Source organism: Fusarium flagelliforme (genome assembly GCF_020744385.1).
Source record: "Fusarium flagelliforme strain FIESC 12 MPI-CAGE-AA-0113 chromosome Unknown B0J16scaffold_1, whole genome shotgun sequence".
NCBI lineage: Eukaryota > Fungi > Ascomycota > Sordariomycetes > Hypocreales > Nectriaceae > Fusarium > Fusarium flagelliforme.
The window spans coordinates 7,820,414-7,844,825 of record NW_025763503.1 but is presented as its reverse complement, the minus strand read 5'-3'; the positions used below and the strand labels follow the sequence as shown (position 1 = coordinate 7,844,825).

Below are 24,412 nucleotides of genomic sequence, written 5' to 3'. Positions count from 1 at the left end.
GATCTACAAGCCCCCGCCATCGGTCTTCGTGGTACCGAAATCTCCACTTTTCTTCCTCGCCTTGATGACCTCTTCCGTCAGCCACTTTTTCCTCTCGGCTTGGCTTCCCTCTTCAGAACTCACAATCCACAGCCTCCACTTAGCAAACTTGATATACATACAGCTCGGCTCAATAACCTCTCGCTTCAATTTCCCCTTCTTTCACATTTCAAGACGGGAAATAATGCGTTCGTTCTCTGGATGGTAAGAATTGCCTCACTGGGATGAAATGTTAGCTAATTGATGGCATAGTGAAACTTGTAGAAGCAGGAAATTAAAGTGTGATGAAGTAAAGCCGATATGTGGGGCTTGTACGAAGAGTTCAAGGGAGTGCAGCTATTCGAAAAGATCTGTTTTCCGACCGTTCCAGAGCTACACCGGGCCCTCAAAGAGTGACAGTCAGGATGTGTTTGATGAGGGCCATGTGTGGGTTGAAGTCCCAGATGAGCGTAAGTATAGACATTCTAAGTGATAGTTGGTAGCTAATGAGATGTTTTAGTTCACTTCGTTCATATAGAAGATCCATATGCTGAAGAGACGGTAGTAGATACCACTATCGAAACCGAAGAAACATCTCAGTCACCGTGTCCTCCAGTCGACTTCTGGGAAGAGCAGAACTCTATCACCCTGGATGAGGAACTCCAATTTGAAACCAGCATACCTCCAGATACCCCTACCCACAGCGACTATGCTATAACATCAAGGCTAGCAACATTACATCTAATAAAGCATTACAAAGAAGGACCAGGAACATGGTAAGCCCCACTACCCAAGCCCAACGACCGGTATCTGACGGACAAGGTTCGACATATTCGACACAGGTTGTTACTTCTCCGGCAAAGTCCCCGTCAAAGCAGCTACATCGCCTCTCTTAAAGTCCTCCATCTGCGCCATATCTGCCAAGCACTTATACCGTCTCAACAAGAACAAACCCAATCCATCTTCCGACACCCGCTGGCTCTCATACGACTGGCGCTACGAATCGGCGAAACACTACGACGAAGCAATCCACCACCTAAAAACCGCAATTGATCTCCAGTCTTACGAGAATGATCTAAGTGAGAAAGAAGATATGTTAGCTGCTGTTGCTATTCTTTGCATTTATGAACTTATGAATGCGCCTGGTACGGCTTGGAGGGCGCACTTGAGTGCGCTTCCTTTGTTCCAAGATACGGGTGGCTCGCCGGTTGTTATTCCCCGGACGGCTATACAAGGTCCTATTCTATGGAGTTTAGCAAGGCAAGACTTGTTGTGCGCTTGTGCGTTACTTCCCTCACCCCAAAATCACCAGCTAACACTTATAGTTATAAGCGAGACGCAGACACGCCTCGATCTAAAAGACGTCCGTCTCTGGCAAAATGCAGGCCTGGCAACCACAGAAGACGGGAGTCTGATGCCCTTCAGTCCAGTTGACATTCGCACATCAGCCGATATAGAAGAGGATACCAAGAGTAACGAATTGAAATGGCTGATTGGCAAACTCTTGAATCACCTTACATCAGGTGATGCTATAAATCCGACGGATTATGCACTACCACATGGTCAACGTCCGACTGTTGGTGTGACTCAAGAGCGGTTACTAGAGCGCTGGAAAATGCTTTTATCGGAATTCAAGAAGTGGCATGAAAGTCTTCCTTTGACATTTACACCACATGCAAGAACACCTTGCCCTTCTAACCCTCAATCTTGTTTCACTACTTTTGAACAAATCTGGTATGAACTCCCCATCTGTGCCGCAACAATGCAGAATTACTACATGGCCATGATTCTCCTGCTCGTCAATCAACCACAAGAATCAACCTTTATCCGCTCCACCGTCTCAGCACGGTTAAGCTCTTACCGCAAGATCCAAGAAGATGTACATCACTACGCCAAAGAGATCTGTGGGATTAGTCTTGCAGACCCTAGTGATCCTGTAAGAGCGAATTCTGTGCAGGCGCTGTTTGTGGCGGGACAAGTATTTTATGGAAAGGGTGAGCGAGAGGCTGTTTTGAAGTTGTTGGAGGATGTGGAGAGGGATTTGGGTTGGACTACGAGGTTTCATAGGGCGAAGCTTGTTGATGAGTGGCCGGGGGATAGCTGAGATGGGGATTGTAAATGTTCGTTTAAAATTATGTACCAAGCCAGCGTTGTGACTGACTTAAGCGAATAGAATAAAAGTTAAATGTACAGCGAGAGCACGTATTGCGTTGCAGAGATTACTTCTCAGACCTTTGGTCATTCAATCTTGGGTTTCAAATCGACATCGCAAACCTTCGTCAGAGTAATGTCATCGAAATGAAGTTTGAGCTCATCGTAATTTCCAAAACATCCAACTACAAGCTTGAACACAGTAACGCCCATTTCCTCTTCATTAGACCATTCCGCAGTGCCCTCAACAAAAGGATCACTGAGTTGGTCAACATAAGAAGCTGTAAGGAAAGTGCTTCCAATCTTGGGTCGGACGCTGCATTCGAAGCCGAAGTCATTGACCGCCTCCTGGGCCTTATGGCGGTACGACAATAGGTATTTACCCTTCTTAACAAAGAACAAAGGTTGTGAAATCTCAATGTCGCTTCCGTCTCTAGCAAATGACACACGCCTGTATAAACTGTTAGTATGCGCTATTGATAATTATGGGCTGTACTTACATCGCGTTGGGGGCGGAATAACTCTGGTAGTCCACCAGTTCACCGTACACCGACCATGGGGTCCACTCTCTGCTGTCGTTGTCAAAGCCCGGGTTGGCGAGTACCTGGGTCTCCACACAGGCTTCCGCTTTGGTAGTGGTGGTGCTTGCAGCAAGAGTGGTGGGAGTCTCTTCGATCAGGGCGGTGGAGGTAGTCGCATCTGTAGTAGGCGTGGTCTCCATCAACTCGGTAGAGGTGGACTCAACCAGAGTGGTCAAGGAAGTCTCGAGGAGCGACGAAGACGAAGCCTCAGCAGTAGATGTGGTCTCGGTCAATGCATGGGACGTATGCTCAGTTGACAGCGTCAAAGAAGTCTCAACCAAGACAGCAGAGGTAGCTTCCGACACAACAGACGACGAAGTCCCACTCTGGACAACTGAAACAGCAGCCGATGTCGCAGGCTTACAAGGACTAGCGTCCGCTCCTAGCAAACTAGCAGCGACAACGGCCACGGCGAGGATTGATCGGCAACCCATCTTAAAAGATAGCGAACGAAAGCGACTGGAAACAGCACAAGTTTGAAAGAGGGTAAGATCCAAGAACAGCTTTTCAGAATAAACAATGTTTTTCATGCGGCCTCCTATTTATTTTACCTGAATATGTTGTTGGTCGTGTTGTGAAAATGGGCCTGTGCTGATATTGCCGGGCTAGTGCCAATAATCTCACAATCTATTGATGCCAAGCCGTTTGCGTTTTATTTCCACTGCGGACTAGAACGGTCTACGCAGGGGCTTGACAGTTGTAAGTATAATTTTAGTAGACTTCTTTTGTCTGTTCTGTTGGTTGGGGAAATCAGTGCAGCTAATATGGATAATTCATCTTCGCTATTGCCGGGCTCTAAGCTAAGCCTGTCTCATCTCAGCTGGGTCAACATCCAACACGCATTTTGCAGTGGATCCTTCTTTGGTCCAGAAAGAGTAGAGTTGGTATTACAGCGTTCGTGGTGACTGTTTGTCCCTTCCATACCATAACGTGCGCTCTTATTGGCCGCAGAAATGGCTCGAGCAATTGGAAATGTCTTACTAACTTCAACGGTCAGAAGGATAGTCAACTTGTGTAATTCAGGATCTTTATTCTCCTAAGCTCTTTCCGAGAAGAGAAGAAGGATCACGGAGCATGCAGTGATTCTGGCGTCGGATTGCATTCATGGTCGGGATAGTTACCGATACAAACAGAGGATATTTTATTCTGCTGCCTGATTGCAGTTGCATCTCGCCTTGATAGCCATTTTCGGAACGACACCAAAACTCAAACTCAAAATCGACCTCCACAAATGCAGTGTTACATATCAGGCATTAAAACAAGAAACCCGATATTTGACGACAGCAAACATGTCGATCAGACCTCGGAGTTATATCCATAAAAAGCCTCATATCCTCCAAATCATCACTTTAAACAGATTACTTCAATTGTCCAGTGTACCACCAAACTCATACTTTCGAATCGTCCCAGCCATTAACCTCGCATCATGATCCGCCTCAAAGACAAAGTATGCATAGTAACGGGCTCATCCTCCGGTCTTGGCCGCTCCATAGCCCTGTCCTACTCCTCCGAAGGCGCGCACCTCATCTGCGCAGACCTCCAACCGCATCCCCGCCCCGCCAATCTCCAAACAGAAGAAGCCATTCCCACCGATGAACTCATCAGAAAGAATGGTGGGAAAGCAATCTTTGTCAAGACAGATGTCAGTAAGGCCAAGGATGTGGAGGAACTGGTAACTCGAGCTGTCATCCAATTCGGCAGAATTGATGTGTAAGTCACTCCCGGAAAACATGATACAACAACTGATTGGTCAGCTTGGTAAACAACGCAGGAGTTTCCCTCGAAGCAGGCCAACCTCCCGTAAGAATCCACGAAACATCCGAGGAGCGCTGGGACACAACCATATCCGTGAATCTAAAATCGATCTTCCTAACAACTAAGTACACCATTGCCCAAATGCTCAAACAAGAAAAGAATGAAGATGGTGATCGAGGGTGGATTATTAATATTTCTTCTATTCTGGGTATTGTTGGTGGCTACACCGTTCGTAAGTCTACCTTCCAATCCAGTAGATGTGTACTGACAGAATAGCTTCATATGCCGCCTCAAAAGGCGCAGTCACGAACCTCACCCGGTCTGTGGCTTTGGAATATGCGAAGGATGGGATCCATTGTAATGCGATTTGTCCTGGTTGTAAGTGGCCCTTCCCCCAAACTTGAACTCCACACCAACACAGCAATACAGACACCGAAACAGCTATCTTCGCAGACACCATCAAAATGCACAGCAAAGAAGACATCCGTGCAAAACATCCCCTTCACGGAACCGGTAAACCGCAAGACATCGTCGGGGCAGCTATATTCCTGGCGAGTGCGGAAGCAAGATGGATTACTGGAGTGAACCTCCCCGTCGACGGAGGATATACAGCGCAGTGATCAAGAACCAAGTCCAACATTCAATCCAATAAGGACAGGCTTCAGGTCTACCTCGGTGAGCTTAGAGGGTCGAGGCTAAGATCACCAGCAGTATCACAATCAAAGACAAGGACACAGGTACTCAGACTCAAGACTAGATAATCCATCAATTTATCTCAATAAACCCATTATCATCCTTCATCTACCTCATACACTAATACAATCCCATCGCTATGATGTTTTAAAATGTCCCTTTCTACATGCTATGCCCGCTGCCCAATATAACAGAAATCCAACCCAAGACGCAAAGAAAATGACAAAGCGAGAGTACAAAAGAGAAATTGACAAAAGAAAATGTTCAAAAGAGTGCCGACAATGACCTTCCTCTATGTTGAGGTATGTTGGTGATGTCGTGTTGTTGTGTTGTTGACCAAGTGGTCTTGTAATGTTATTGACCGATCTCTTCATGAGATTGTTAGTGGTCTTTTTGTCGACCCATCTCTTCTGAGATGTGTTAATGGTCTTGTATGTTATGTTGTATAAGTTTCGCATCAAAAGCAAAACGCCCGTGTAACTCATGGTTGAAATCAGAAACGCCCGTGTTGTATCCAAAGTCTCAGTATAGCATCATCTGTTCATGACACGTGCAAGACCTCCTTCAACCATTCAAGGAGTCACGAATCCGCAGATCCATCACTCTGCGAACTACTTCTCGCAGCAGCAGAGTTCAAGTTCTTTCTTCTAACAATAGAGCTCCTGCAAACAGTTAGCATCACGCCATACACATTGAGGTTTCAGGGGACAAACTTACAATCCCTTTCCTCCATCTCGAGGATCCCGAACGATAACAAGCTCCTGCGCCCGCTTGGGATCCTTGGGTCCCTTTCGTCCCTTTGAACTAGAGCGCACGGCAGCGACGCCTCCGCCGCTGTGGATCTGTGCGACGAGGGCGGCGATTTGGGTTTCGAGAGAGTTCACCTTGGAAGTAGCTTGCTTCTGAGCCTTCTTGGCTTCATCGAGCTTCTTCATGAGGTTATTGTTCTCAGTCCTCAAGGCATTCAGAATAACAGCTTCGCGCTCCGCGGTTTCGAGTTTCTTGTTCAACTCATCACGCTCGGCAATAAGGGTAGCGATCTGCTCCTCAGCAGCGGTGAGCTTGCCCTTGAGATCATCGCGGTCGGTGGTGACTTCATCAGCCTTCGCCTGGAGCGCGGTGGCTTCTTCTTGCAGGGTGGTGAGCTTCTGGGTGATCTCGTCGCGCTCGGCGGTTAGGGTGTCGACGCTGAGTTGCAGACGACCGGCGTTTTCGGCGGTGGCTTCGAGTTTGATGGTGAGGTCGTGGTGCTTCTCCTTGAGTTCGGTGTGCTCGGCTGATTCGGGGGCTGGGGCGGGTTCTTTAGGTGCAGGAGGGGCAGGTTCGGCTTCGGGCTCGACTGAGCGAGCTGCTGGCTCGGGAGCTGGGTCCTCGGCCACAGGCTCAGGAGCGGGCTCAGCAGGAGCTTCCTCGGGTACAGTCTCGACTGAAACGGGCTCAGGTGCAGGAGCAGGTTCAGCCTCGGGGGCAGGCTCTTCAGGAGCAGGAGCAGGAGCCTCAGGCTCGGGAGCGGGCTCAGCGGGAGCTTCCTCAGGTGCAGCTTCAGCGGGTTTCTCCTCAGACGCGGGCTCCTCCTCGACAGTCTCGAGAGTCTGCTCAGTCTTGGCAGTAGCGTCCGATGCGGTAGTAGAATCGCTGATAGTGCTGATGCCACTGGAGATAGTCGAGATAGAGCTGGACACAACACTACCCGCATCGTCCCTCAGACTCAGATTCTCAGACCTCAAGCCGCTGACCTCAACAGATAGTCTCAGAACCTGGGCCTGCTGATCATCCTGTTGGTTCAGGAGCCCCTTCACCTGCTCCCTTAAACCTTCGCGTTCACCGTGCAGCTTCTCGTACTTCTTCTTGAGCAACTTCCTCTTGGCTTCCATCTCCTCCATTTCCTTAGCAACACCCTCCTTCTCCTTGCTGATGGATTCGATCTGCGACTTGAGCGCTCCGTTCTCCGAGTCCAAACCAGCTATTTGAGCTTCCTTGGCCTCGGTGTCCTTAGCCCAGGTCTCCTTGTCCTTCATCAGATCGTCGATAGTCGCTTGGAGTGTCGTAACCTGCACCTCGAGAGCCTTCTTGTCGGATTCGAGTCCTGTGAGCTGTTCCTGGAGTCGAGACTTGTCGGCAGTCAGATCAGTGATTTGGTTGAGGAGGTTCTTCTTGTCCTCCTCAAGACCGAGCTTGTCCTTGTTGAGAGACTCGACCTGACCCTTGGAGTTCTCGCTCTCCATCTTGTAGCGGTCGCGGTCGACGGACATTTCACCAAGTTCCTTAGACTTCTCGACGAGGTCAGTCTCCATGTTGCTGACGCGGAACTGCATAGACTCCTGCGAGATCTCCATGGTGGCGATGCGAGCTTCGTAGGCTGTCTGCTGAGACTTGCGAATAGCCTTGATGTCCTCAAGCTCACGCTCCAGGTTGATGGACTTGGCTTCAAACCTGGTGTTGTTCTGCGTCGCCTCCATGCTGTTCTTCTTGAGATCCTCGTAGTTCCTCTCAAGAGCAGCCTTGAGTTCACGGTGCTTGGTGAGATGGTCCTCAAGCTCCTTAACCCTGTTGCTAAAAGCAGCCTCAGTCTTGATGAGCTCATCACGCTCGAGAGTCAACTTGGAGACGATCATATCACGCTCCTTCTTGGCCTGATGAATGATCTGATCTTTCTCCTTCTTGACCTGCTCAATAGCATAGTCGCGTTCCTTTTGAAGCTTGGAGATAGCTGCATCACGCTCCTTCTTGGACTTGGCGATGGTCATGTCAAGATCCTTCTTGGCCTTCTCAGCAGTGGAGTCACGCTCACGCTGGAGCTTGTCGACGACAGAGTCGCGTTCGCGCTGGATGCGGTTGACCATCTCATCGCGCTCACGCTGAAGACGGTGCAACTCTTGGTCGCGCTCCTTCTTGGACTTGGAGATGGTAGAATCCAATTCCTTCTGAGCTTGCTCGACAGCGTGGTCGCGTTCGCGCTTGAACTTGTCGACGTTCTTGATGGCTTGGTCACGTTCGTACTTGAACCTGTCGAGGACCTGCTCGCGATCCTTCTTGACCTTGTCAATTGACATGTCACGGTCCTTCTCGAATCGCTCCAGTGTGCGACGCTGCTCATCAAGTCTTGTCCTTGTCCTCTCAAGCAGACGAGTCTGCTCTTCGAAGTCGGTGACAAGTCTGTCACGAGTAGCTTGAGCCTTGTTCCTCTCCTCGCGCAGCTCATCCTTGTCAGTCTGCATGTTGGACAGTCTGTACCGGGCATCACTCAGGTCCTTGTGCGTCTCCTTCTGCTTCTCCTTGAGGGTCTTGAGTTCTTTGCGGAGGTTCTCAAGCTCAGCCTGCATGGTCTCTTCCACATCGTGGCGTGAGCGAGCTCGAGGTCGAGAAGGAGGACGCTCAGGCTGAGGAAGCTGACGTTCCTCAGGGATGCGTTGAGGTGGAGGTGCAGTCTGTGGTTGTTGCTGGATGACATGTTGGACCAAGGGTTGTTGGATGGGCTGGGTGATGGGAGGGCTGATGGGTGCAGTGAACATGACTGGTTGGGCGGGCATGATGGGCTGGGTCATCATTGGTTGAGGAGCGACAGCAGGCTGTTGAGCCATCATTGGTTGACCAGCTGGGTGCTGAGTGTAGGTCGACGACGACGATGTGGTGGTCGTCGTCGTGTTGGAGTGGACGAGGGTGCCATTAGCCTGGTTGGTAGCAGGTTGCTGGATGGTGGCTTGCTGGGTGATCTGCTGAGGCTGTTGTGTGATGGTCTGTTGCTGCTGCTGCTGTTGTTGTTGCTGTGGTTGAGCATTGACGAGGGCCTGTTGAGCAGTAGGCTCAATGTGAATGTGATAGGTGCGACCGCGACTTCGTGATCTCTCCTTGGTCCTCTCCTGCTGACGCTCAACCTGACGTCCAGAAGACCTCTCCAGTTGACGGTCCTCCTCAAACTCAACCCTCTTCTCACCCGGACGAGATTGTTGTCTAGAGAGGGCACCAGTCTGACGAACAATAGATCGTGATCGGGTAGGTGTCTTGGAGTAGTCATCCTCACTCTCACTCATTACAGTAGTAGCCCTTGTGGAGACGGAGACATTGGATGAGCTGCCCCATCCTAGTTCAGAAGCAGAGTCCCAGTTGTCATCAGACATGTACTGAGCTCTTGGTGAAGGCTCCGGTGATCCAGTGTCCTGTGTAGATCGGAAGCGCAGCTGGGGAGGCCGAGGTTGGAAGGGAGGTTGAGGTTGGAACCCGAAGCGACCAGACTCCGGTCGTCGGTACTGAGGTGGTGGTGATATGGACGAGACGTCACTGGCTGAAGAGACGGTGGAGACCTCGGATGGGGCAGTAGTGGCTTCGGAGACGGTAGACAGGCCATCATCATCTGGTCGACGAGATGGTGGTGGACGAGAGACTGATCGGTTTCTTGTGAGGGCAGTTGAAGTGTTGACGTTGTTCCTTGAGTTCCTTGAACTGTCGTCGGAATTGTTCCTGGGCGGGTTACCCCGGATTGTGAGGGCCATGGCAGTCTCCTGCTGTCGTTGCTGTTCAAATTGTGACAGCGGATCAAAGGGCCGACGGGATGGCGCCGGCTTTGTCGCCGTCTTCTGTGATGATTTCCTCATATTGAATGAGACTGTTTGTGTGTGTATGTGTCGTGGTGATAATATTAAAGAAAAAAGGCGAGTTTATTTTCCTTCTCTCGCTCGTGGGTACAAGGGTCCGTGGGTGATGTGATCGGCAGTCGGCGGTGAGGATGGGATGGATGTGGTGCACTACATAAATGATGAAGAGGTCACAATAAAAGAGACTCGCTGGATTAATGTTTGTTTCTGTGCAGAGCTATTCTCAGAAAAAAAGAGAAAGAAGAAGAAGAGGGAAAAAAGGAATCAGCTCGGACTGGAAATAAGGTGTGCAGCCGCCAGTTTTGTTCAACCTCTTTTTTGCCTTGATCTACAGCAGGCAGACCGGGGACACAGAGCCCGAGCCAAGCCCAACCCATTCTGAGAGTCTGTCTGTTAGAATCAGTTGGTTGATCCACCACCAACCACATTCACATTGGGCACGGCCAGGCGCAGGACAGCTGGACCAATGTCTACCGAATCGGCTGTGACCATGACGCGTGAAGGCATAATCCCTGAACGGCAGAGCGGGAACAGAAAAAAGAGGCCCTAGTTTAGTCAACCAGGTCTCGATTGGTCTTGACGCGGGGTGAGGCTAAGCTCTGACAGTTGAGTCTACAGTAGACCACGCCTTAGCCCATAGACTGAACAGTGGCAACTGGCCATGTGGACAGGCGTGGTTGAAGGGAATTATCCCCGGTAAGTTAACAAGCGGCAGGGGTAATCCCCCGGCCCCTCCGCTGTCGAAACAAGGCCGAACGAAAGATGTCTGTGCAGTGACTAGCTAGTCACCGGAGAACTAAGCGATAACCTCTCTTCTGCAAGAAAGGGGAGAAAAGAAATGCAAGACTCCATACCGCTGTGTGTCTTACGTGTACAAGACCATACCAGAAATACATACATTACATTACATTACATGAGAATCCATTTTGTGCACAAAAGACTCGCTTATTTATGCCCTATTCATTGTCCACAGGAATGCACTGGATCTATGCATATTCTGTCTCCATGTTGTGTCTCATTCAAGACGTGATTGTTCTTCGTGATTCTCCTCCCCCACAACTCAGCATGCCCAATCATCAAAATCAGGGCATCCAATGGCTATTCAATAAGGTGATCAGCGGCTTGGGCTCTAAAACTACAGGGGGGAGTCCCTGTAGTTTTTGAGGCCCCATTCCACCTTGGGTCCGTCGGGCTGCAACGTTTATGTGGGGGTTTCCGATTCGTTCGAGAAGGGTCATAAAAATGGGCTCTTTCTGCACAGCACTATTCTTGAGCACCAAGAGACTCAAGTGAGGCAGAGAATTCTTTGGATAGAAACAACGAGGAATGTGAGTAATAAGTATACGTGAGTCTTTTTCTGACTCACTGACAGTTCAGCTATTCGGTGGCTGGCTGAGCTGGTTAGGCGCGTAAAAAGCCGCAGGTCAGGAAAACAGGCCCTCGCTTAATAAATTTGAGGCTATTCACGTCCGCACGCTGATCACTTCCAACTACCGTATCGCTATCAATCTCGGCGGCTTCAAAACCCCGCAAACGGGGTTCCAGTTTCAGATCGACTATGCCCAACCTCTTCTAAACCCTTAACCAAGGCCTCGGTGATTTTGCATGATTTTGTCTGTGTAATTCCGAAACGAATATGGCCTCGGATGTTGTCGAATGTCATTGCTCTTTGAGGAGGCCGGGTAGTAAGCTGAGGCGTCTAGTCATCGCTGGCAATCGTAGTCATCACAGAGCCATAATTAACAGTGACAAACAACCTCGCCACAAGGCATTGCCGAAAGATAATCGCGGCAATGTAAATCAAGCTTATTCCTTGTCTTGTCATGTGGATCAAATCCAGACCGGACAATACCGAAAAAGCTAGATCAATCGAGAACGGTTGAACAATTCATTCCATGGTCAAAGCTGCCCGGGCCCCTTCTCTCCACGATAAGCGCTGCAAATGGCCTCGATCTCATCAGGAGTTTTCTATGTTACGCGTGTGCATGAAGCATTCTGTTGCCTGGGTAATGCACTCGGTGATTAATGTATGTACAGTAGGATCGTGAATGTATGCGCAGTGAGTATCGTATCACAGTCACACGCACAGAAAATTGAAAAAGAGCTCCGGATTTACTCGCCTGTTTTGAGGCCATCCAGTGCTGAACCTGGTCTTGTCTCGCCCTATTATATGGGGAGAATGACTAAGGTTGAGGAGACATGCACAATTGATATATGATCAGTAGATATCGGGATTCGCCTTGATATTGTGTCGGCTGTGAATATGCCACGCAGGATGGACAACTGTTAAATCAGGTGGCGGAAGAATCAGCTATGGAGAAGATGGAGACAAAAGAGGATAATCATTGGACTAAAAACAATGCAAGATTATGCAGTACGATACGCAGAGCCACAGATAAATCAAGCCACATCAACAGTTACACCAGGAACAACCATTCCCGTACTCATCGGTCCCCTATATCCCTTCCTAGCACTAATAAACCACCAAAGACTCACCAAAAACGTCAATCCACCCCAGATAACGCAAGTATAATTCATACCCTCCGGTGTCGCAGGCAGACTATAAGGAAAGCAATAAATGACACTCCAAATAATCAGATAAGCACAAGCAATGCCGTTGATGATAAAACCGGTGATTCCATGCATCTTGAAAGGCCCGTAAGTGATATTCTTCCTCCCGCTGAGAAGGTTGGGAAGAATGCAGCATAAGAATGAGCAGCTGCAGAGTAGAATGAATGTTCCGACGAGTGCGTTGAAGGCTGTTGTGCTGCCGACTTGGATGGCGCCTAAAATGGTGACGAGGACTGCTGTTGCTAGCGTGGACCAGAGTGGCATGTCGAGGGATTCTTGAAGATGGCCGAAGACTGATGGGAAAGGTGTCGCTCCATCGCGGGCAAGAGCCCAAAGCGTTCGGCCGCAGGTAATGTAAAGTCCAACGACCGTCAAAGCAATACAAATCATAACCAATGATAACAACCCCGTAGCACCAGCCGCCGAACCAGTTGCCTGACGATAGATCTCCGCAATAGGATACGCAGATTGTAACAGGGCATCGTAATCGCTGATGGCGTACATGATAGCAATGAGATAGCAAAGCCCAGTAACAAAACCCGTCACTACTTGAAACAGAATAGCAATGGGTACATTCCGACTTGGGTTGGGAATCTCTTCAGCTAATTGCGTCGTAGCATGAACAGAGCCCACACTATACGCTCCATTCAACATCCCCATGACAAACACAAATCCATCAGGATATCCCATATCAGCCGTCCAATCCTTCCACACAAATGCAGAACTCGCATGCGGCGGACGACCTCCGTGGCCAGGCATCGCAGTAACTGTAACAACCGTGATAACAAAACCTGCAAGGATAATGAAAACGCCAAATTTGTTGAGGGCTGGCATAGCGCTGTTCCAAAGACAAACAGCTGCGCAGGATAACCAAGTGGTGATGATATACGTGACGAAAACATGCCACGAAGACGCCACAAAACCATCATGATTGAGTGCATACATCTGCACAAGCGTATTGGCGAGAATACTAGACATACTAGCACACCCCAGACACCAAGCAAGATAATTCCACCACCCCGCAAAGAACCCCAATACACGACCCCATTTCTTGCCAGGTGTGACAGAAGCCCAGTGATATACGCCTGCAGATGATGGGATGGCACTGGCGAGTTCTGCGACGCTGGCGGCGACGGTCCAGTAGAAGATTGAAACCACGATGAATTCGTACAGGACGCCGGGTGGTCCGCCGTTGAAGATGGCGACGAGGATGGAGCCGCCGATTGCGGGCCAGACGTTGCCGACGACAAGACCTACGCCGGCTAGGGAGAGGAGATTGAAGTTCTTGGGAGGCGCTTGGACGTGGTCAAGGTCCAGATCCCGAGAGGGAGTTCTGATGATGGAATCATGGTCGTCATGTCCTTTGGACGTGTCCATCTTTCGCGTGTCGTCCATGGTCAATGCCGTTTGAGAGAAGTTGAACGACAGTTGGATTGCCAATTGAGGGAAACTCAGACATTCTTAAACGTCCCGAGCTCTTGGGTTTCACACTTTCGCCCCCGGACATTGTCGCATGTTCCTTCCAAAAGCGGTTTGGATCCCATGTCTAATCTACGTAGCGTGGTATTTCCCCAGGATGGATTTACGACTTATCTAGAACCCGACGCTAGATAAGGTGGCGAGCTGTCGGCTGAACTATCCTAATGAGTCCATGGTTGATATTTTCAATGAAGATGGATGGACTGATAAGAGGGAGTTGAAGGGTTTGTGGCTGGTCTAGAATGTAGAAAATACGAGAGAAGCCAATCAGTCAATTGCTTCGATGGTGAACGCGTCTGGTCATCATTCTTTATCTGATAAGGATATCGGGAGTGGAGCCGAGTTCGGAGATTCTGGATCTGGGGCCAATCGTGCGGGGTAATTTCTGTTAGTCATCGCTGTCCGGAGCATCTTGGGTTCAGGGTAAGTAACGCGATTTGGTGTCCAAGAATTTGTCAAGGAACGCGTCCAATTAAGGCTATTCCTATCTTGAACTTCGTGTTTACCATAACTTAGTGTTTTATGGTCATCACTGAGATAGAAAGGCAGTTTTGAAAGTGGGCTTTGCGGCTTGTTGTGCTCTTCAGTCGCAGTGAATACATTGGACTATAATTGCCGATTGCAATCTCAAGCCCACACAAATCCGCAGTGTCCAACAGCGACACGATGGATATAACAGGCAAGTCAGCACAGTGAATCAATATTCAATTGGATACAGGACTGCAGAGATATACAGATCTGAATGATATACCTCATTTATTTGTAGCGCGGATATTGCTATTCTCCAGGCTCTTCAAGGTTCAGTTGATCTTATCGCTACCTTATCCTTATCTTCGCTTCTTATCTTATCACGATAACAACAACTATCGATTGGGAATCTTGTACAACAAAGCATCAGTCGATATAGATCTCAATCTATATCGCAGTATGTCATGCATGTGTTATGCATCTGCTGATTTATCCGCAGTATGAGCTGATCCCTCAGTTCATCAACAACAAAAAAAAAGTGAAACCAGACAAAACAATACATACTATGTCGTATTGTCGCTATCTAACCTAGTAAGTATTGCCCATAGGAGCAGCATTCCAATCATTCTCAAATCTATGCCAACCACCATACTCGGGCTCACTCCCCATATACAAACTATGCACAACAAAATCATAGTACCCATCACCAGGCGTCTGACCTCCACAAACATTCCCTCCCATAGCAACATTCAAAAGAATATTCATATCCCTCATCGGCCTCGTTCCTTCGGGTATATCCCCCTTCATCACAGGTCTTCCATCAATGTACCAGATCATTCTTCCTGAACCTCCCTGCTGAAGCCACGCAAGGTCGTACCGCACAGGCCGATGCTGCATGTCGGGAATCTTGGTGCCAAGCACGCGATGCTTGTCCGGCTCATGGTGCTGTCCCCAGTGGAGACAAGAGTGATTCTCCATATCACCGTTCCACGTCTCCGCTATGTCGACTTCGCCGTCTGTGGGCCATGAAAAGGGCTCCTGCGGAAGAAGCCAGAATGCAGGCCAGATGCCGCTTGCGCAGGGTGAGGTGAGGTAGGCGGTGAGCACGCCCTGATCCCTTGATAGCGTCTGGCGACTTACGAGTCGGGCAGAGGTATACCGCTTCTCATGATCAGACTCGCCATTCTTTGCAATGGCTCTTAAAACAAGCTTTCCATCAGGAGTGCTACAGATATCAGTAATATTCGTGATATTGAGGGAGGGGCACTTACTGGAAGGCGTTTTGTTGATCGGCGGTGTAGTACTGTAGCTCCTGATTACCCCAGCCATCCGGACCGTTACCGATCTTTGCGTCCCACTCAGCGGAAACGGGAGCATCGGGGCGGAATTGGGGCTGCCAGTAGACGTGGCCTTGTTCCTGAGGTTGAGGTGGATGGGCAGGTACAGGAGGCGGTGGAGGATATTGATGGGGGTTCTGCTGGTCTTGGTCTTGAGCTTTTGGCTCACCGACTAGGTTTTCGAATTCATTCTTGAGACGTTTGAGATGGTCTTTCCACGGCATGATGGCGATATTTGAGATAAATGATAGCCAAATAGTCTAGGACTGTGTGTGGATGGTGTTTTATGGTCTATATATCTTTCAAGGAAGAAATATCATTGACTCCAAGACTTGGCATGACGTCACGAGCTTGCGCGGTTTAGTGGCTGGCGGTGCCAAGTCTCAACACCATCACTAACAATAAAAATCACAGATGAAGCTATACAAACACAGCAAAAGGGAATAAATGATTGACTGTATGATGTTGTGGCAATTGTTGCCACTCATACTCAGCGTTGCATGACATTCTGTAATCATCGAATCATAACAAAACTTGGAACACGATAAGAAACATTCGGGCCTTATCTAGCGATAAAAAGAACGGTGAATCTAAAGCCAAGACATTGCCTGATGTGCGATCAGATCGGATTACGATCCAGTTAAATTTCCTTGCTTCGGCAGACGCCGCATTGAGCATCAGATGGTTTTTTTGGTACCTGAAAATTTATTTAGACAAGGGCTTACGCGATACGAAGTTGGAATCATTTACATGCCATTTAGCAAGAGTATCGGCGGATTGAAATAGTAATTTGGATGATGATTGAGTATCGAAACGCTATAAGGTGCGAAATAGCCGGTATCAGAATAGTACCGTGTTTCGTCTCGCTGTTGTGTGCATTATTTCGTTTTTACGCGTCGCATCTTCAGTGGATAACCTCACTGAAACTCAGCACACGCGTTCGCTAAATCATCAATGACCTGACATCTCGAATAAATATTGCGCGTAACACGGCTTCTTATCGGCAATCGAAATAAAACCCACAATCGTAATAATACAAGTTTCAATAGTCGGCACATCGCCCACAAAAAACCACAAGACACTTCAATCCACAATCTGTTGATGGCCCGATTCTCAGCCTCCGGAAGATCCCGACCAGGGGTTCCGGCCAATTTTCACTCTCATGGCACCACCCAACGGCCTCGAAACGCCGTCCACCACGCCATGAAAACAGAGATTGACAATGCAAGATACAGACATAATATATAATAAATAAAGACATCTCTTGTTTGGATTTGGAGTCATTCATATCTACAGTAATTCACTACATCAATTGATCATCTATTGACTGGAAATACACATTATCCAATATGCAACCCATCCTAAGAGCCATGCCCGTCGAAAAGTAAGACTCTCTTATCTTATCTTTGGTATCTGTACTAACAAATCAGGATTGTCCCTCTTCTCTTGACATTCGGTAGCGCCACAGTTGTCGTAGGCGGTGTTCGAACGACGCTTAAGCCACAGACACGGTCTTTTGATAGAAGACTCACTTCATCATACAGCACAACACAAAGTGAAAAGGTATGCTCATCTCAGTACTTAATTGAACCGTTTGAGAGTGTGAATGCTTACATGCGTTGGTAGACTATGACAAATATGATCTATAGCACTTGGCTAGAAGATTAAACCACCTCATCAGAAACGCGGGCGTTTCCATACCGACATCACGATACCACACTTAATGCAAATATTACGAAGCAACACATACATACAAGCAACACATATACACAGGCTTAAAGACTTGCTGGCAAGATCAACCAGCGAGAATATTAGCCTATTACGATTCAAAGATTAGATAAAGATAAACAGCGAATGATAGAATTTATGGGATGAATCCCGCTTGAAACAATTCGCCTACCTCACGATAACATTCCGCGATTCGTTTATGACATCGTGATGTGATGAAAGGGCGCGGAATCTCTTGGTTTGACAGTTGTGACTCACGTTTAATTTGACTGACCATTGTTTAAACTACTTGAGGCAATTGCCGACTCTCAGCCGCAGCGGAATTGAAGCGCTGACAGCCATCTACCGAGAGTAGCGCGTTTCAGGAAGCGTTTAATTTAACCATCATATTGGCGATTTCTCATGAACTGTCCACGTATCGAAACCGTTGTAATATTCGATGAAGATCTTGTCATGACCAAAGAGAACATGACAACTCATACTACCGTGCAAAGTTTATCACCATGTGAACAGATCATCTCCAATTCCAACGACAAACGTCAATGTCCAGGTCCAACGCCCTACCCCAAATACTACGTACCGCAAATTGGTGGCGCTTCAGTTCGCCATGTCAGAACAGCTGAGCCCAAGTGCCGAATTAGATGCCATTTCCCCTGCCGCAGGGCTGAAAAGCCGTTCCGCATGATGTGGGTGTGATTGGATGTTCCGCGCCTCTGCAATCTCGTGTGATGCTTTTGGGATAAGGCGTGTTAATCAGGACGCTAGTATCAGGCAGTTAGTCTGGCACTTGAGCTGAGCTGAACATGTGGAATGTGATGGGCTTGGGCTGATAGCTGGCTGTGGAAGGATAAAAGAGTCGGGTTCTCCATGGTTTGTCTCGCTTTTGACCAGCTTCCTATCTGACCTTGATCAACACCATTCCTGCTCAATAAAGTTCTATACACACTCAAGCTCACTCCATCCCATCGTCTTTCGCTCCACCCAACACTCTCCCCCAGACTCAATGGCTACTCCAGCTCCAAATAACGGTCCCATTGACCACAATGATCTCAATGAATGGAAAGACCGTTTCAACGACGTCCTCACCCGTCCAAAAGAGCACGTCAACTCCAAGTCCCCCACGACATCCCAATCCTGGCAAAACAGCCTCTTCAGTTGTTTCAGCCCCATCGATACCTGCGCTATAACATGTTGCGTTCCTTGTGTGACCTTTGGAAAGACACATCATCGTCTACGAAAGGGTGGAAATCTTGCTGGTTACGAACCTGTTAATACTTCTGTATGTACGAAGACTCTAATGGTGGATATATGCTAACGATGCAGTGTCTTATGTTTTGGGGCTCAACTTGCTTTGGTCTTCACTGGATTCCTATCGCTCTTCAGCGCGCTAATCTGAGGGAGAAGCATAATCTTCAGGGAAGTTGTCTTGTTGATCTTGCTACCGCTTGTTGTTGTGGATGTTGTGATTTGATTCAGCAGGATAAGGAAGCTGAGTATCGGGAGGCACAGGCTGGATCTACGGAGGGATACAAGGCTAATGATGGAATGACCGTGCCTGCCTGAGCTTCTTGTACAGATGGATGAAAGAGGGAGCTTTGAAGTGTATAGTTTGCAGTTTCTTGTACTATGGATGATACCCTGCGATGGATTAATGGATTGTTGGTGACAGATGTCGTCGATAGCAATACCCTTCACCACGTGATATATCGTAATCAAGCTTTTGCCCGTGAAAAAACCATCCTCGTCTTAAGACCGCACATTTGTTATACCCTACGTCGTTGAAGCGCAAAGAAGATCAGGCAGCATCGCAAAAGAGGGGTCCTGCAGAGTAAGCTTTTGTCGCAAAGTAAGTTTCTGTCGCAAAGGAAATTTCGACGTCAGATGACATGAAACATTTCCCCGCGTCAATTAAAAAACTAATTCAACTGGCTGTTGCTTGACAGGGCTGAAGGTTATTGTAGACGATGACTCTTATCGTGCGGATCTGCCCGCAACGTACCCCGTAAAACGTGATGATTCCCCACAGAAAATTTGGCAACTTCATTCCCCCCTTTACAAGCCGCACTAACCTCTTTCTGTCACCGCATCAACTTTCTTCAACGACATACCGACAAACAATAGATAGAGTAGGTATGGAGTCTAATCGGGATGAGATGCAGGATGCCCTGCAGTATCTAATAAGTCCTATGGATGCTGCGCAAATATCAGATGGGATAGATGGGTCAAGTCACGGTACGCCTTTCTCCCTTACCACCATGTATAAAGACTCACATAGTATGGATAGACAATCGTCCTCCAATTCCTGGTACCAGCAGTGAGATCTACACATTCATAGACGAAGAAATCGTTCCATCAACACCACCAAAATCACACCCATATCTCCTCGTCAACATCGGCTCAGGCGTGTCCTTTTTCCAAGTCTCAGAAAACGAAACAAAACGCATCTCCGGCTCTTCCTTCGGCGGCTCAGCACTCTGCGGTCTTCTAACTCTGCTCACCAGGGCACGTACCTACGAGGACATGCTCAGCCAGGCAGAAAAAGGAAACAATGCAAACGTGGATAAACTCATCGGCGACATTTACGGCATGGACTACAATAGAATCGGAATGAAAATGACCGCGGTCGCATCAACCTTTTGCAAAGCTTTCAGCCTAGAGCATCGCCAAGCAACCGAGGACGAAAATGGTGCCGATTCGAAAACCTTTTCTGACGCAGACATTTGTCACTCGCTTGTATTCGCCGTGTTCAATAATATTGGACAGCTTGCTACGCTGCATAGTCGCATCCATGGAAATCCGGATATTTACTTTACGGGGCCTTATGTGCAGAATTGTCAGCTTTTGATTCGGACGCTTTGTATTGCTGTGCGGTATTACAGCCAGGGCGAGAAGAAGGCCCATGTCGTGGTGGACGGGAACACGGTGTAGAAGTTTGAAAAAGTCTGCTCCATCACAAGGGGAGAAGAGAAAATAGATGAAAATTCTAAAGGATAGACCCAGCCACTTCTAGACCATTGCCGTCTTCTTAGATTAGGCAGGATAGAAAATTGAAGAATATCGTTTCATCAAAAGGACAAAAGAGGGGACTAGATCGGGCCTTAGGTGAAAATCTTAAAGGAACAAAAGTGTCTCTATAGTGATAGACAAATTCTATATTATAGAATTGAGTTATCGTTACCTGATATCAGCATTAACATTTGAAAAGAATGGCCTCAACTACGTAATGTCCCAGAAGGGATTTCACGATATTGAAACCTTCTGAAAAGAAAGAGCGAAGAGGCCGTCGATATTTACAAATTAACCTTCATGTTCTTGTCTATAAAACACGTCCTTCCCCTTCGGACTTGGATTTTCTACTTGGCAGATTCATCCACATCCATCTATCAGTCTTCGCACCGCAAGCCTTTCTTCTTCGCTGGCAAGCCTGTTTCCATCAAACGATCAATCTTTCTTCTTTTTCCTTCTCTTATCTCTTTGATCAACCCTATCCTGACATCTCTCTCAATCGAGAGTCACACGTTCGTCTACACTCTACAGATACTTGTCTAAGTCTTAGGACATTTATCTAACGTTCGTCTATACTCTTTAGACAATTTGTCTAAAGTCTTCACATCTTTATCTGCACTCTTCATCACATTCTTTCCGTCTACAAGCACTGTCTTGCTTCTTCTTTGCAGACATGTCCTACTTTAACGATATGCTTTTTTGGGAGCAGCAGAATGGTATGTACAATGACAACCCATTCGCTGAAGTACCTCCTCCATCTGCTCCAGCACCTGCCCCTGCCCCTGCCGTTGACGCTCCCTCCCAAAGCGTCACTGTCCCTGTCCCTGCCTCCGCCCCCGCCTCCGCCCCTCAGTTCCGCCATGATCCTTTCGCCGCTTTTGACCTGGGCGACTTTCTTCACCTTCCCGCCGAGGAAGGCGAGGATGAGCAGATGGAGGAACCTTTCGGGGCTGAGGTCCCCGCCGACTACGAAGTCGATGCCGCAGCTGAGACAGAGCCACAGCCCAGTGCTGCCGACGCATGCTTGGTCGAGCCCAGTCTACACAACGCTGAGGTCTCCCCCGAGATGGATGTCGATGCTCCAGGCGAGGAGGTAGAGCCAGAGCACATGGCCAACCCAAACCTCCTGTGGCTGGAGCCTCAGCCACACAATGCTGAGGTCTCCTCTCCTGACAACGAGTCGGCTCTGGCCCGTGCTCTGGAGGAATGTCTCTTCGGGGATAATGGCGAGGAGCAGATCCCCTCTTCCGACACGGGAGCCAAGGCACAAGAAAAGCCTGCTCCCAAGACTGCCTCAGAGCTCACTGGCATGAGGCTTCCTTCCGCTCCTGTTCAACATGCAGAGAGCAAAGCCCCTTCTGCTGAGGCAGCTGAGGCAGCCAAGGCACTGGACACTCCTTTCCAGATGCCAGAGCCCGAACATGTCGGGGACCCTTTTCTCGCCCTTGAGGAGATGTTTGCCGACATCCCTCTTCCTGCCGCCGCTCCTCCTCCTGCCGCCGCTCCTGCTCCTGCTGCCGCTCCTGCCCCTGGGGTCGAATCTCGTCCCCCCATGACCCCCAGGGGCAGCCAGGGCATCATTGCTGCCGCCTGGGACGACCCTGCTACGCAGGCTGAAGCAGATGCATTCCTTGCCAACATGTACGCGAGGATGAATGCACCTGTCCCTGCGGCTGGCAATGTGTTCATGCCACAAAATAATATGTGGCATGGCCGGGGCATGCAGCCTCAAATGAATGGCATGTTCCACCCTTCCCCTGCCGGCAACAGGTACATGCCGCAGGCCTCCCCCAACGTCATGGCAGCACAGGGAGGCAATAATCTGATGGCCATGAACGCCCAGATGCAACATCCCTATGCTGCCTGGCCCAACGCATTCACCGCTCCTCAGCACCATGGCATGCACCCTCAGGTCCAGAACCTTGCCCAGCCCGGTGTTCAAGCCGGTAATCCCCTTAACCCTAACTGGGGTATTCAGACCGGCCACCTTCCCGCCCAGAGCCATCCCCAGCTCAACGGGCACATACATTCGGCCGGACAGCCTGTCATGCTGAACGTTCCGGCGCAGCATCAAGCTCTTCCGTTCTTTGGCCAAGCTGCGCCTGCCACTGCTCCCAACGGGGTTCGGTTTACGAACGCACAGGCGCCGGTGTTGAACACCCCAAGCCAGATGGCTCCCGCCGCCCAGGCTCCCGCGGTCAACGGTATGTTCAAGTATCAAGCCGCTCAGTCCTTTGACCAAGCTGGGTCTGCTCCGTTCGTCAACGGGGCTATGAACGCAAACGCACAAGCTCCTGTGTTGAATGGCCCCAGCCAGATGGCTCCCGCCAACCAAATGATGAACGGTATGGGGCAGCATCAACCTTTCCAGCCCTCTCTCCAAGCTGCTCCTGCTCCTGTCTTGAACGGAGTTATGAACGCATCAGCGCCCATGATCAACGGCATGGCTCAATTTCACCAACACGACTTACCAGAGAAATACCGGTTATTCTCCCAAAGACCCAACAGCAAGCCAGGCCATCAACCCCTTGCATTCTGCATCGGCTGCAAAGTTCATATGAAGCAATTCGGCGTCCGATGCGCCAATTGCCGAGATATACACAGGCAAGCGCCTAACACTCAGTCTCGTTCGTGCATCGACTGCAGGGCAATGCTTGAACTTGGCACAAACAAGATCTTCTGCGACGAACACCACGCGGGGAACTACCAATACACAGACTGGGAGAAAGCGAAGTTTAGGGCTGAAGGCATTTGCAACAACTGCTACAAGGTCGATGCAGAGAAGGGGCGCGTGACTTGCAAGGAGTGCAGGACGTCCAGGAATGCCGGGTACAAGGCACGAAACGACGAGGCCAAAAGCAAGGGCCTTTGTACAACAGGCGGATGTGGGAATAAGAATCCCTCTGGGTTCGACAAGTGTGATCCTTGTCGGGAGAAGGGTAATGTGAAGCGACGAAAGAGGCCTAGTCCGGAGAGGGACAATGAGGGGCGACAAAAGAAGCCCAGGAAGGCGTAGTTCATTGAGAGGAAATGAGGATATCTCCTGGTCGGCCTTGAACTTAGAGGTTCACAGCTGAGGAAGATGTCTCAAGTCTAGCTCTGTGCGCTATACCTTTAGGCTGTTGTATTCTGATTGATGGACATAAATTATCTAAATCATTATTATTTTAGTTTAGCCGGCGTTACTGGGAATTGACACTTAATCACACACATACACACAATCTTTGCATATGAATCAACCGTGACATGATCTTCTCTTCACCCACCTCACAAGAGGTCACCACAACTTTACTCTGTCACGGCATTACCTTACAATGACTTTATCACGTGAGATGCCTTTTACTTTCACTCCTACAGAACAGAAGGTGATGGAAGGTGCTGCCACGAAAGTATCCTGTTCACGAACCAATGACGCGCGCCTTCCCCGTGAACAAGCGACGAGTGTATCTTTGATAAACTCAACCAGAAGGTGCACCTGTCCATTTCAAGCTTTCGGTAATGCAACTCACACACAGATAAATAGGTCAAGATGGACTTTCTCTCGGGCGCACTCAACTTCTCTTCTGCACAGCATTCGCAAACATGGACTCTACCAAGAAATCTTCCACCAACATGGGCTCTACCAACAATTCTTCCGCCAACATGGACTCTACCAATAGCTCCACCAACAGCTCTTCCAACACACAGCATATCCCCCTTGGAGAACCCGGACCATCCAACATTCTCGACTTCGATAGTATGGAAGCGTACTTCAAACACTGCAACGAACACGAGTACAAGCCGTCCGAGGATGCCGACTACAGGATGTTGGATTCGGACCAAGACTTTACGACTTTGATGGGTGATGCCACCGATTTCATGAGTGACGTCGTCGATTGGGGTCATTGGGACGGCCCAGAGTTCAAGCCGTTTGTTGACAGCGTCAAGCCGATCGCTAAGAGTACCAAGCCGGTCGCTAAGCACGTCAAGAACCTGTCATCGATCCAGCCGCCGCCTCGCCCTCGCCCTCGCCCTCGTCCTCAACCTCAGCCGT

General features: G+C 49.1%; 9 protein-coding genes across 9 annotated transcripts; 5 read left to right on the top strand and 4 right to left on the bottom strand.

The window, feature by feature from the left end:
- Positions 1–84: 84 nt before the first annotated feature.
- Positions 85–2,130, top strand: B0J16DRAFT_298563 (uncharacterized protein). The gene is made up of 5 exons (XM_046124495.1): positions 85–243; positions 292–488; positions 539–794; positions 841–1,298; positions 1,344–2,130. The coding sequence occupies exons 1-5, from the start codon at positions 224–226 to the stop codon at positions 2,120–2,122; spliced, it is 1,710 nt and encodes a 569-aa protein (XP_045990495.1). The 5' UTR covers positions 85–223; the 3' UTR covers positions 2,123–2,130.
- Positions 2,131–3,235, bottom strand: B0J16DRAFT_410319 (uncharacterized protein). The gene is made up of 2 exons (XM_046133137.1): positions 2,670–3,235; positions 2,131–2,620 (listed from the first exon to the last, which is right to left on the bottom strand). Exons 1-2 carry the CDS (start codon positions 3,182–3,184, stop codon positions 2,257–2,259), a joined length of 879 nt encoding a protein of 292 aa, XP_045990494.1. The 5' UTR covers positions 3,185–3,235; the 3' UTR covers positions 2,131–2,256.
- Positions 3,236–4,112: 877 nt separating this feature from the next.
- On the top strand, positions 4,113–5,257 carry B0J16DRAFT_410318 (uncharacterized protein). The gene is made up of 4 exons (XM_046133136.1): positions 4,113–4,460; positions 4,505–4,737; positions 4,782–4,883; positions 4,935–5,257. Exons 1-4 carry the CDS (start codon positions 4,177–4,179, stop codon positions 5,123–5,125), a joined length of 810 nt encoding a protein of 269 aa, XP_045990493.1. The 5' UTR covers positions 4,113–4,176; the 3' UTR covers positions 5,126–5,257.
- A 654-nt stretch (positions 5,258–5,911) lies between these two features.
- On the bottom strand, positions 5,912–9,790 carry B0J16DRAFT_353221 (uncharacterized protein; the record flags this gene model as incomplete). Its single annotated transcript, XM_046129296.1, has 18 exons — positions 5,912–6,580; positions 6,617–6,884; positions 6,921–6,964; positions 6,998–7,004; positions 7,041–7,065; positions 7,096–7,210; positions 7,250–7,415; positions 7,449–7,471; positions 7,502–7,557; positions 7,603–7,714; positions 7,745–7,831; positions 7,865–7,963; positions 8,006–8,173; positions 8,216–8,314; positions 8,351–8,503; positions 8,534–8,674; positions 8,714–8,950; positions 8,981–9,790. The coding sequence occupies 18 exons, from the start codon at positions 9,788–9,790 to the stop codon at positions 5,912–5,914; spliced, it is 3,279 nt and encodes a 1,092-aa protein (XP_045990492.1).
- A 2,278-nt stretch (positions 9,791–12,068) lies between these two features.
- Positions 12,069–14,120, bottom strand: B0J16DRAFT_331260 (amino acid/polyamine transporter I). The gene has a single exon (XM_046126553.1). The coding sequence runs from the start codon at positions 13,754–13,756 to the stop codon at positions 12,191–12,193; it is 1,566 nt and encodes a 521-aa protein (XP_045990491.1). The 5' UTR covers positions 13,757–14,120; the 3' UTR covers positions 12,069–12,190.
- Positions 14,121–14,802: 682 nt separating this feature from the next.
- On the bottom strand, positions 14,803–16,018 carry B0J16DRAFT_47050 (concanavalin A-like lectin/glucanase domain-containing protein). Its single transcript, XM_046133902.1, has 2 exons — positions 15,580–16,018; positions 14,803–15,533 (listed from the first exon to the last, which is right to left on the bottom strand). The coding sequence occupies exons 1-2, from the start codon at positions 15,867–15,869 to the stop codon at positions 14,897–14,899; spliced, it is 927 nt and encodes a 308-aa protein (XP_045990490.1). The 5' UTR covers positions 15,870–16,018; the 3' UTR covers positions 14,803–14,896.
- An 881-nt stretch (positions 16,019–16,899) lies between these two features.
- Positions 16,900–17,793, top strand: B0J16DRAFT_331253 (uncharacterized protein). The gene is made up of 3 exons (XM_046126552.1): positions 16,900–17,029; positions 17,076–17,208; positions 17,272–17,793. Exons 1-3 carry the CDS (start codon positions 16,995–16,997, stop codon positions 17,311–17,313), a joined length of 210 nt encoding a protein of 69 aa, XP_045990489.1. The 5' UTR covers positions 16,900–16,994; the 3' UTR covers positions 17,314–17,793.
- Positions 17,794–18,270: 477 nt separating this feature from the next.
- On the top strand, positions 18,271–20,426 carry B0J16DRAFT_360504 (fumble-domain-containing protein). The gene is made up of 4 exons (XM_046129699.1): positions 18,271–18,652; positions 18,697–18,924; positions 19,512–19,605; positions 19,658–20,426. The coding sequence occupies exons 1-4, from the start codon at positions 18,377–18,379 to the stop codon at positions 20,299–20,301; spliced, it is 1,242 nt and encodes a 413-aa protein (XP_045990488.1). The 5' UTR covers positions 18,271–18,376; the 3' UTR covers positions 20,302–20,426.
- A 626-nt stretch (positions 20,427–21,052) lies between these two features.
- Positions 21,053–23,395, top strand: B0J16DRAFT_392657 (uncharacterized protein; the record flags this gene model as incomplete). Its single annotated transcript, XM_046132012.1, has 1 exon — positions 21,053–23,395. One exon carries the CDS (start codon positions 21,053–21,055, stop codon positions 23,393–23,395), a length of 2,343 nt encoding a protein of 780 aa, XP_045990487.1.
- Positions 23,396–24,412: the final 1,017 nt, after the last annotated feature.

Bases quoted from the DNA above. Each gene is read 5' to 3' on its own strand.
- B0J16DRAFT_298563 (XM_046124495.1), top strand. From the start codon at position 224: ATGCGTTCGTTCTCTGGATG. The intron at 489-538 runs GTAAGTATAGAC...GAGATGTTTTAG, and splicing joins GGTTGAAGTCCCAGATGAGC to TTCACTTCGTTCATATAGAA. The intron at 795-840 runs GTAAGCCCCACT...CTGACGGACAAG, and splicing joins AAAGAAGGACCAGGAACATG to GTTCGACATATTCGACACAG.
- B0J16DRAFT_410319 (XM_046133137.1), bottom strand. From the start codon at position 3,184: ATGGGTTGCCGATCAATCCTCGCCGTGGCCGTTGTCGCTGCTAGTTTG. The intron at 2,621-2,669 runs GTAAGTACAGCC...CAGTTTATACAG, and splicing joins TATTCCGCCCCCAACGCGAT to GCGTGTGTCATTTGCTAGAG.
- B0J16DRAFT_410318 (XM_046133136.1), top strand. From the start codon at position 4,177: ATGATCCGCCTCAAAGACAAAGTATGCATAGTAACGGGCTCATCCTCC. The intron at 4,461-4,504 runs GTAAGTCACTCC...CTGATTGGTCAG, and splicing joins CAATTCGGCAGAATTGATGT to CTTGGTAAACAACGCAGGAG. The intron at 4,738-4,781 runs GTAAGTCTACCT...CTGACAGAATAG, and splicing joins TGTTGGTGGCTACACCGTTC to CTTCATATGCCGCCTCAAAA.
- B0J16DRAFT_331260 (XM_046126553.1), bottom strand. From the start codon at position 13,756: ATGGACGACACGCGAAAGATGGACACGTCCAAAGGACATGACGACCAT.
- B0J16DRAFT_47050 (XM_046133902.1), bottom strand. From the start codon at position 15,869: ATGCCGTGGAAAGACCATCTCAAACGTCTCAAGAATGAATTCGAAAAC. The intron at 15,534-15,579 runs GTAAGTGCCCCT...TGATATCTGTAG, and splicing joins GATCAACAAAACGCCTTCCA to CACTCCTGATGGAAAGCTTG.
- B0J16DRAFT_331253 (XM_046126552.1), top strand. From the start codon at position 16,995: ATGCAACCCATCCTAAGAGCCATGCCCGTCGAAAA. The intron at 17,030-17,075 runs GTAAGACTCTCT...CTAACAAATCAG, and splicing joins AGAGCCATGCCCGTCGAAAA to GATTGTCCCTCTTCTCTTGA. The intron at 17,209-17,271 runs GTATGCTCATCT...ATGCGTTGGTAG, and splicing joins GCACAACACAAAGTGAAAAG to ACTATGACAAATATGATCTA.
- B0J16DRAFT_360504 (XM_046129699.1), top strand. From the start codon at position 18,377: ATGGCTACTCCAGCTCCAAATAACGGTCCCATTGACCACAATGATCTC. The intron at 18,653-18,696 runs GTATGTACGAAG...CTAACGATGCAG, and splicing joins ACGAACCTGTTAATACTTCT to TGTCTTATGTTTTGGGGCTC. The intron at 19,606-19,657 runs GTACGCCTTTCT...TAGTATGGATAG, and splicing joins GATAGATGGGTCAAGTCACG to ACAATCGTCCTCCAATTCCT.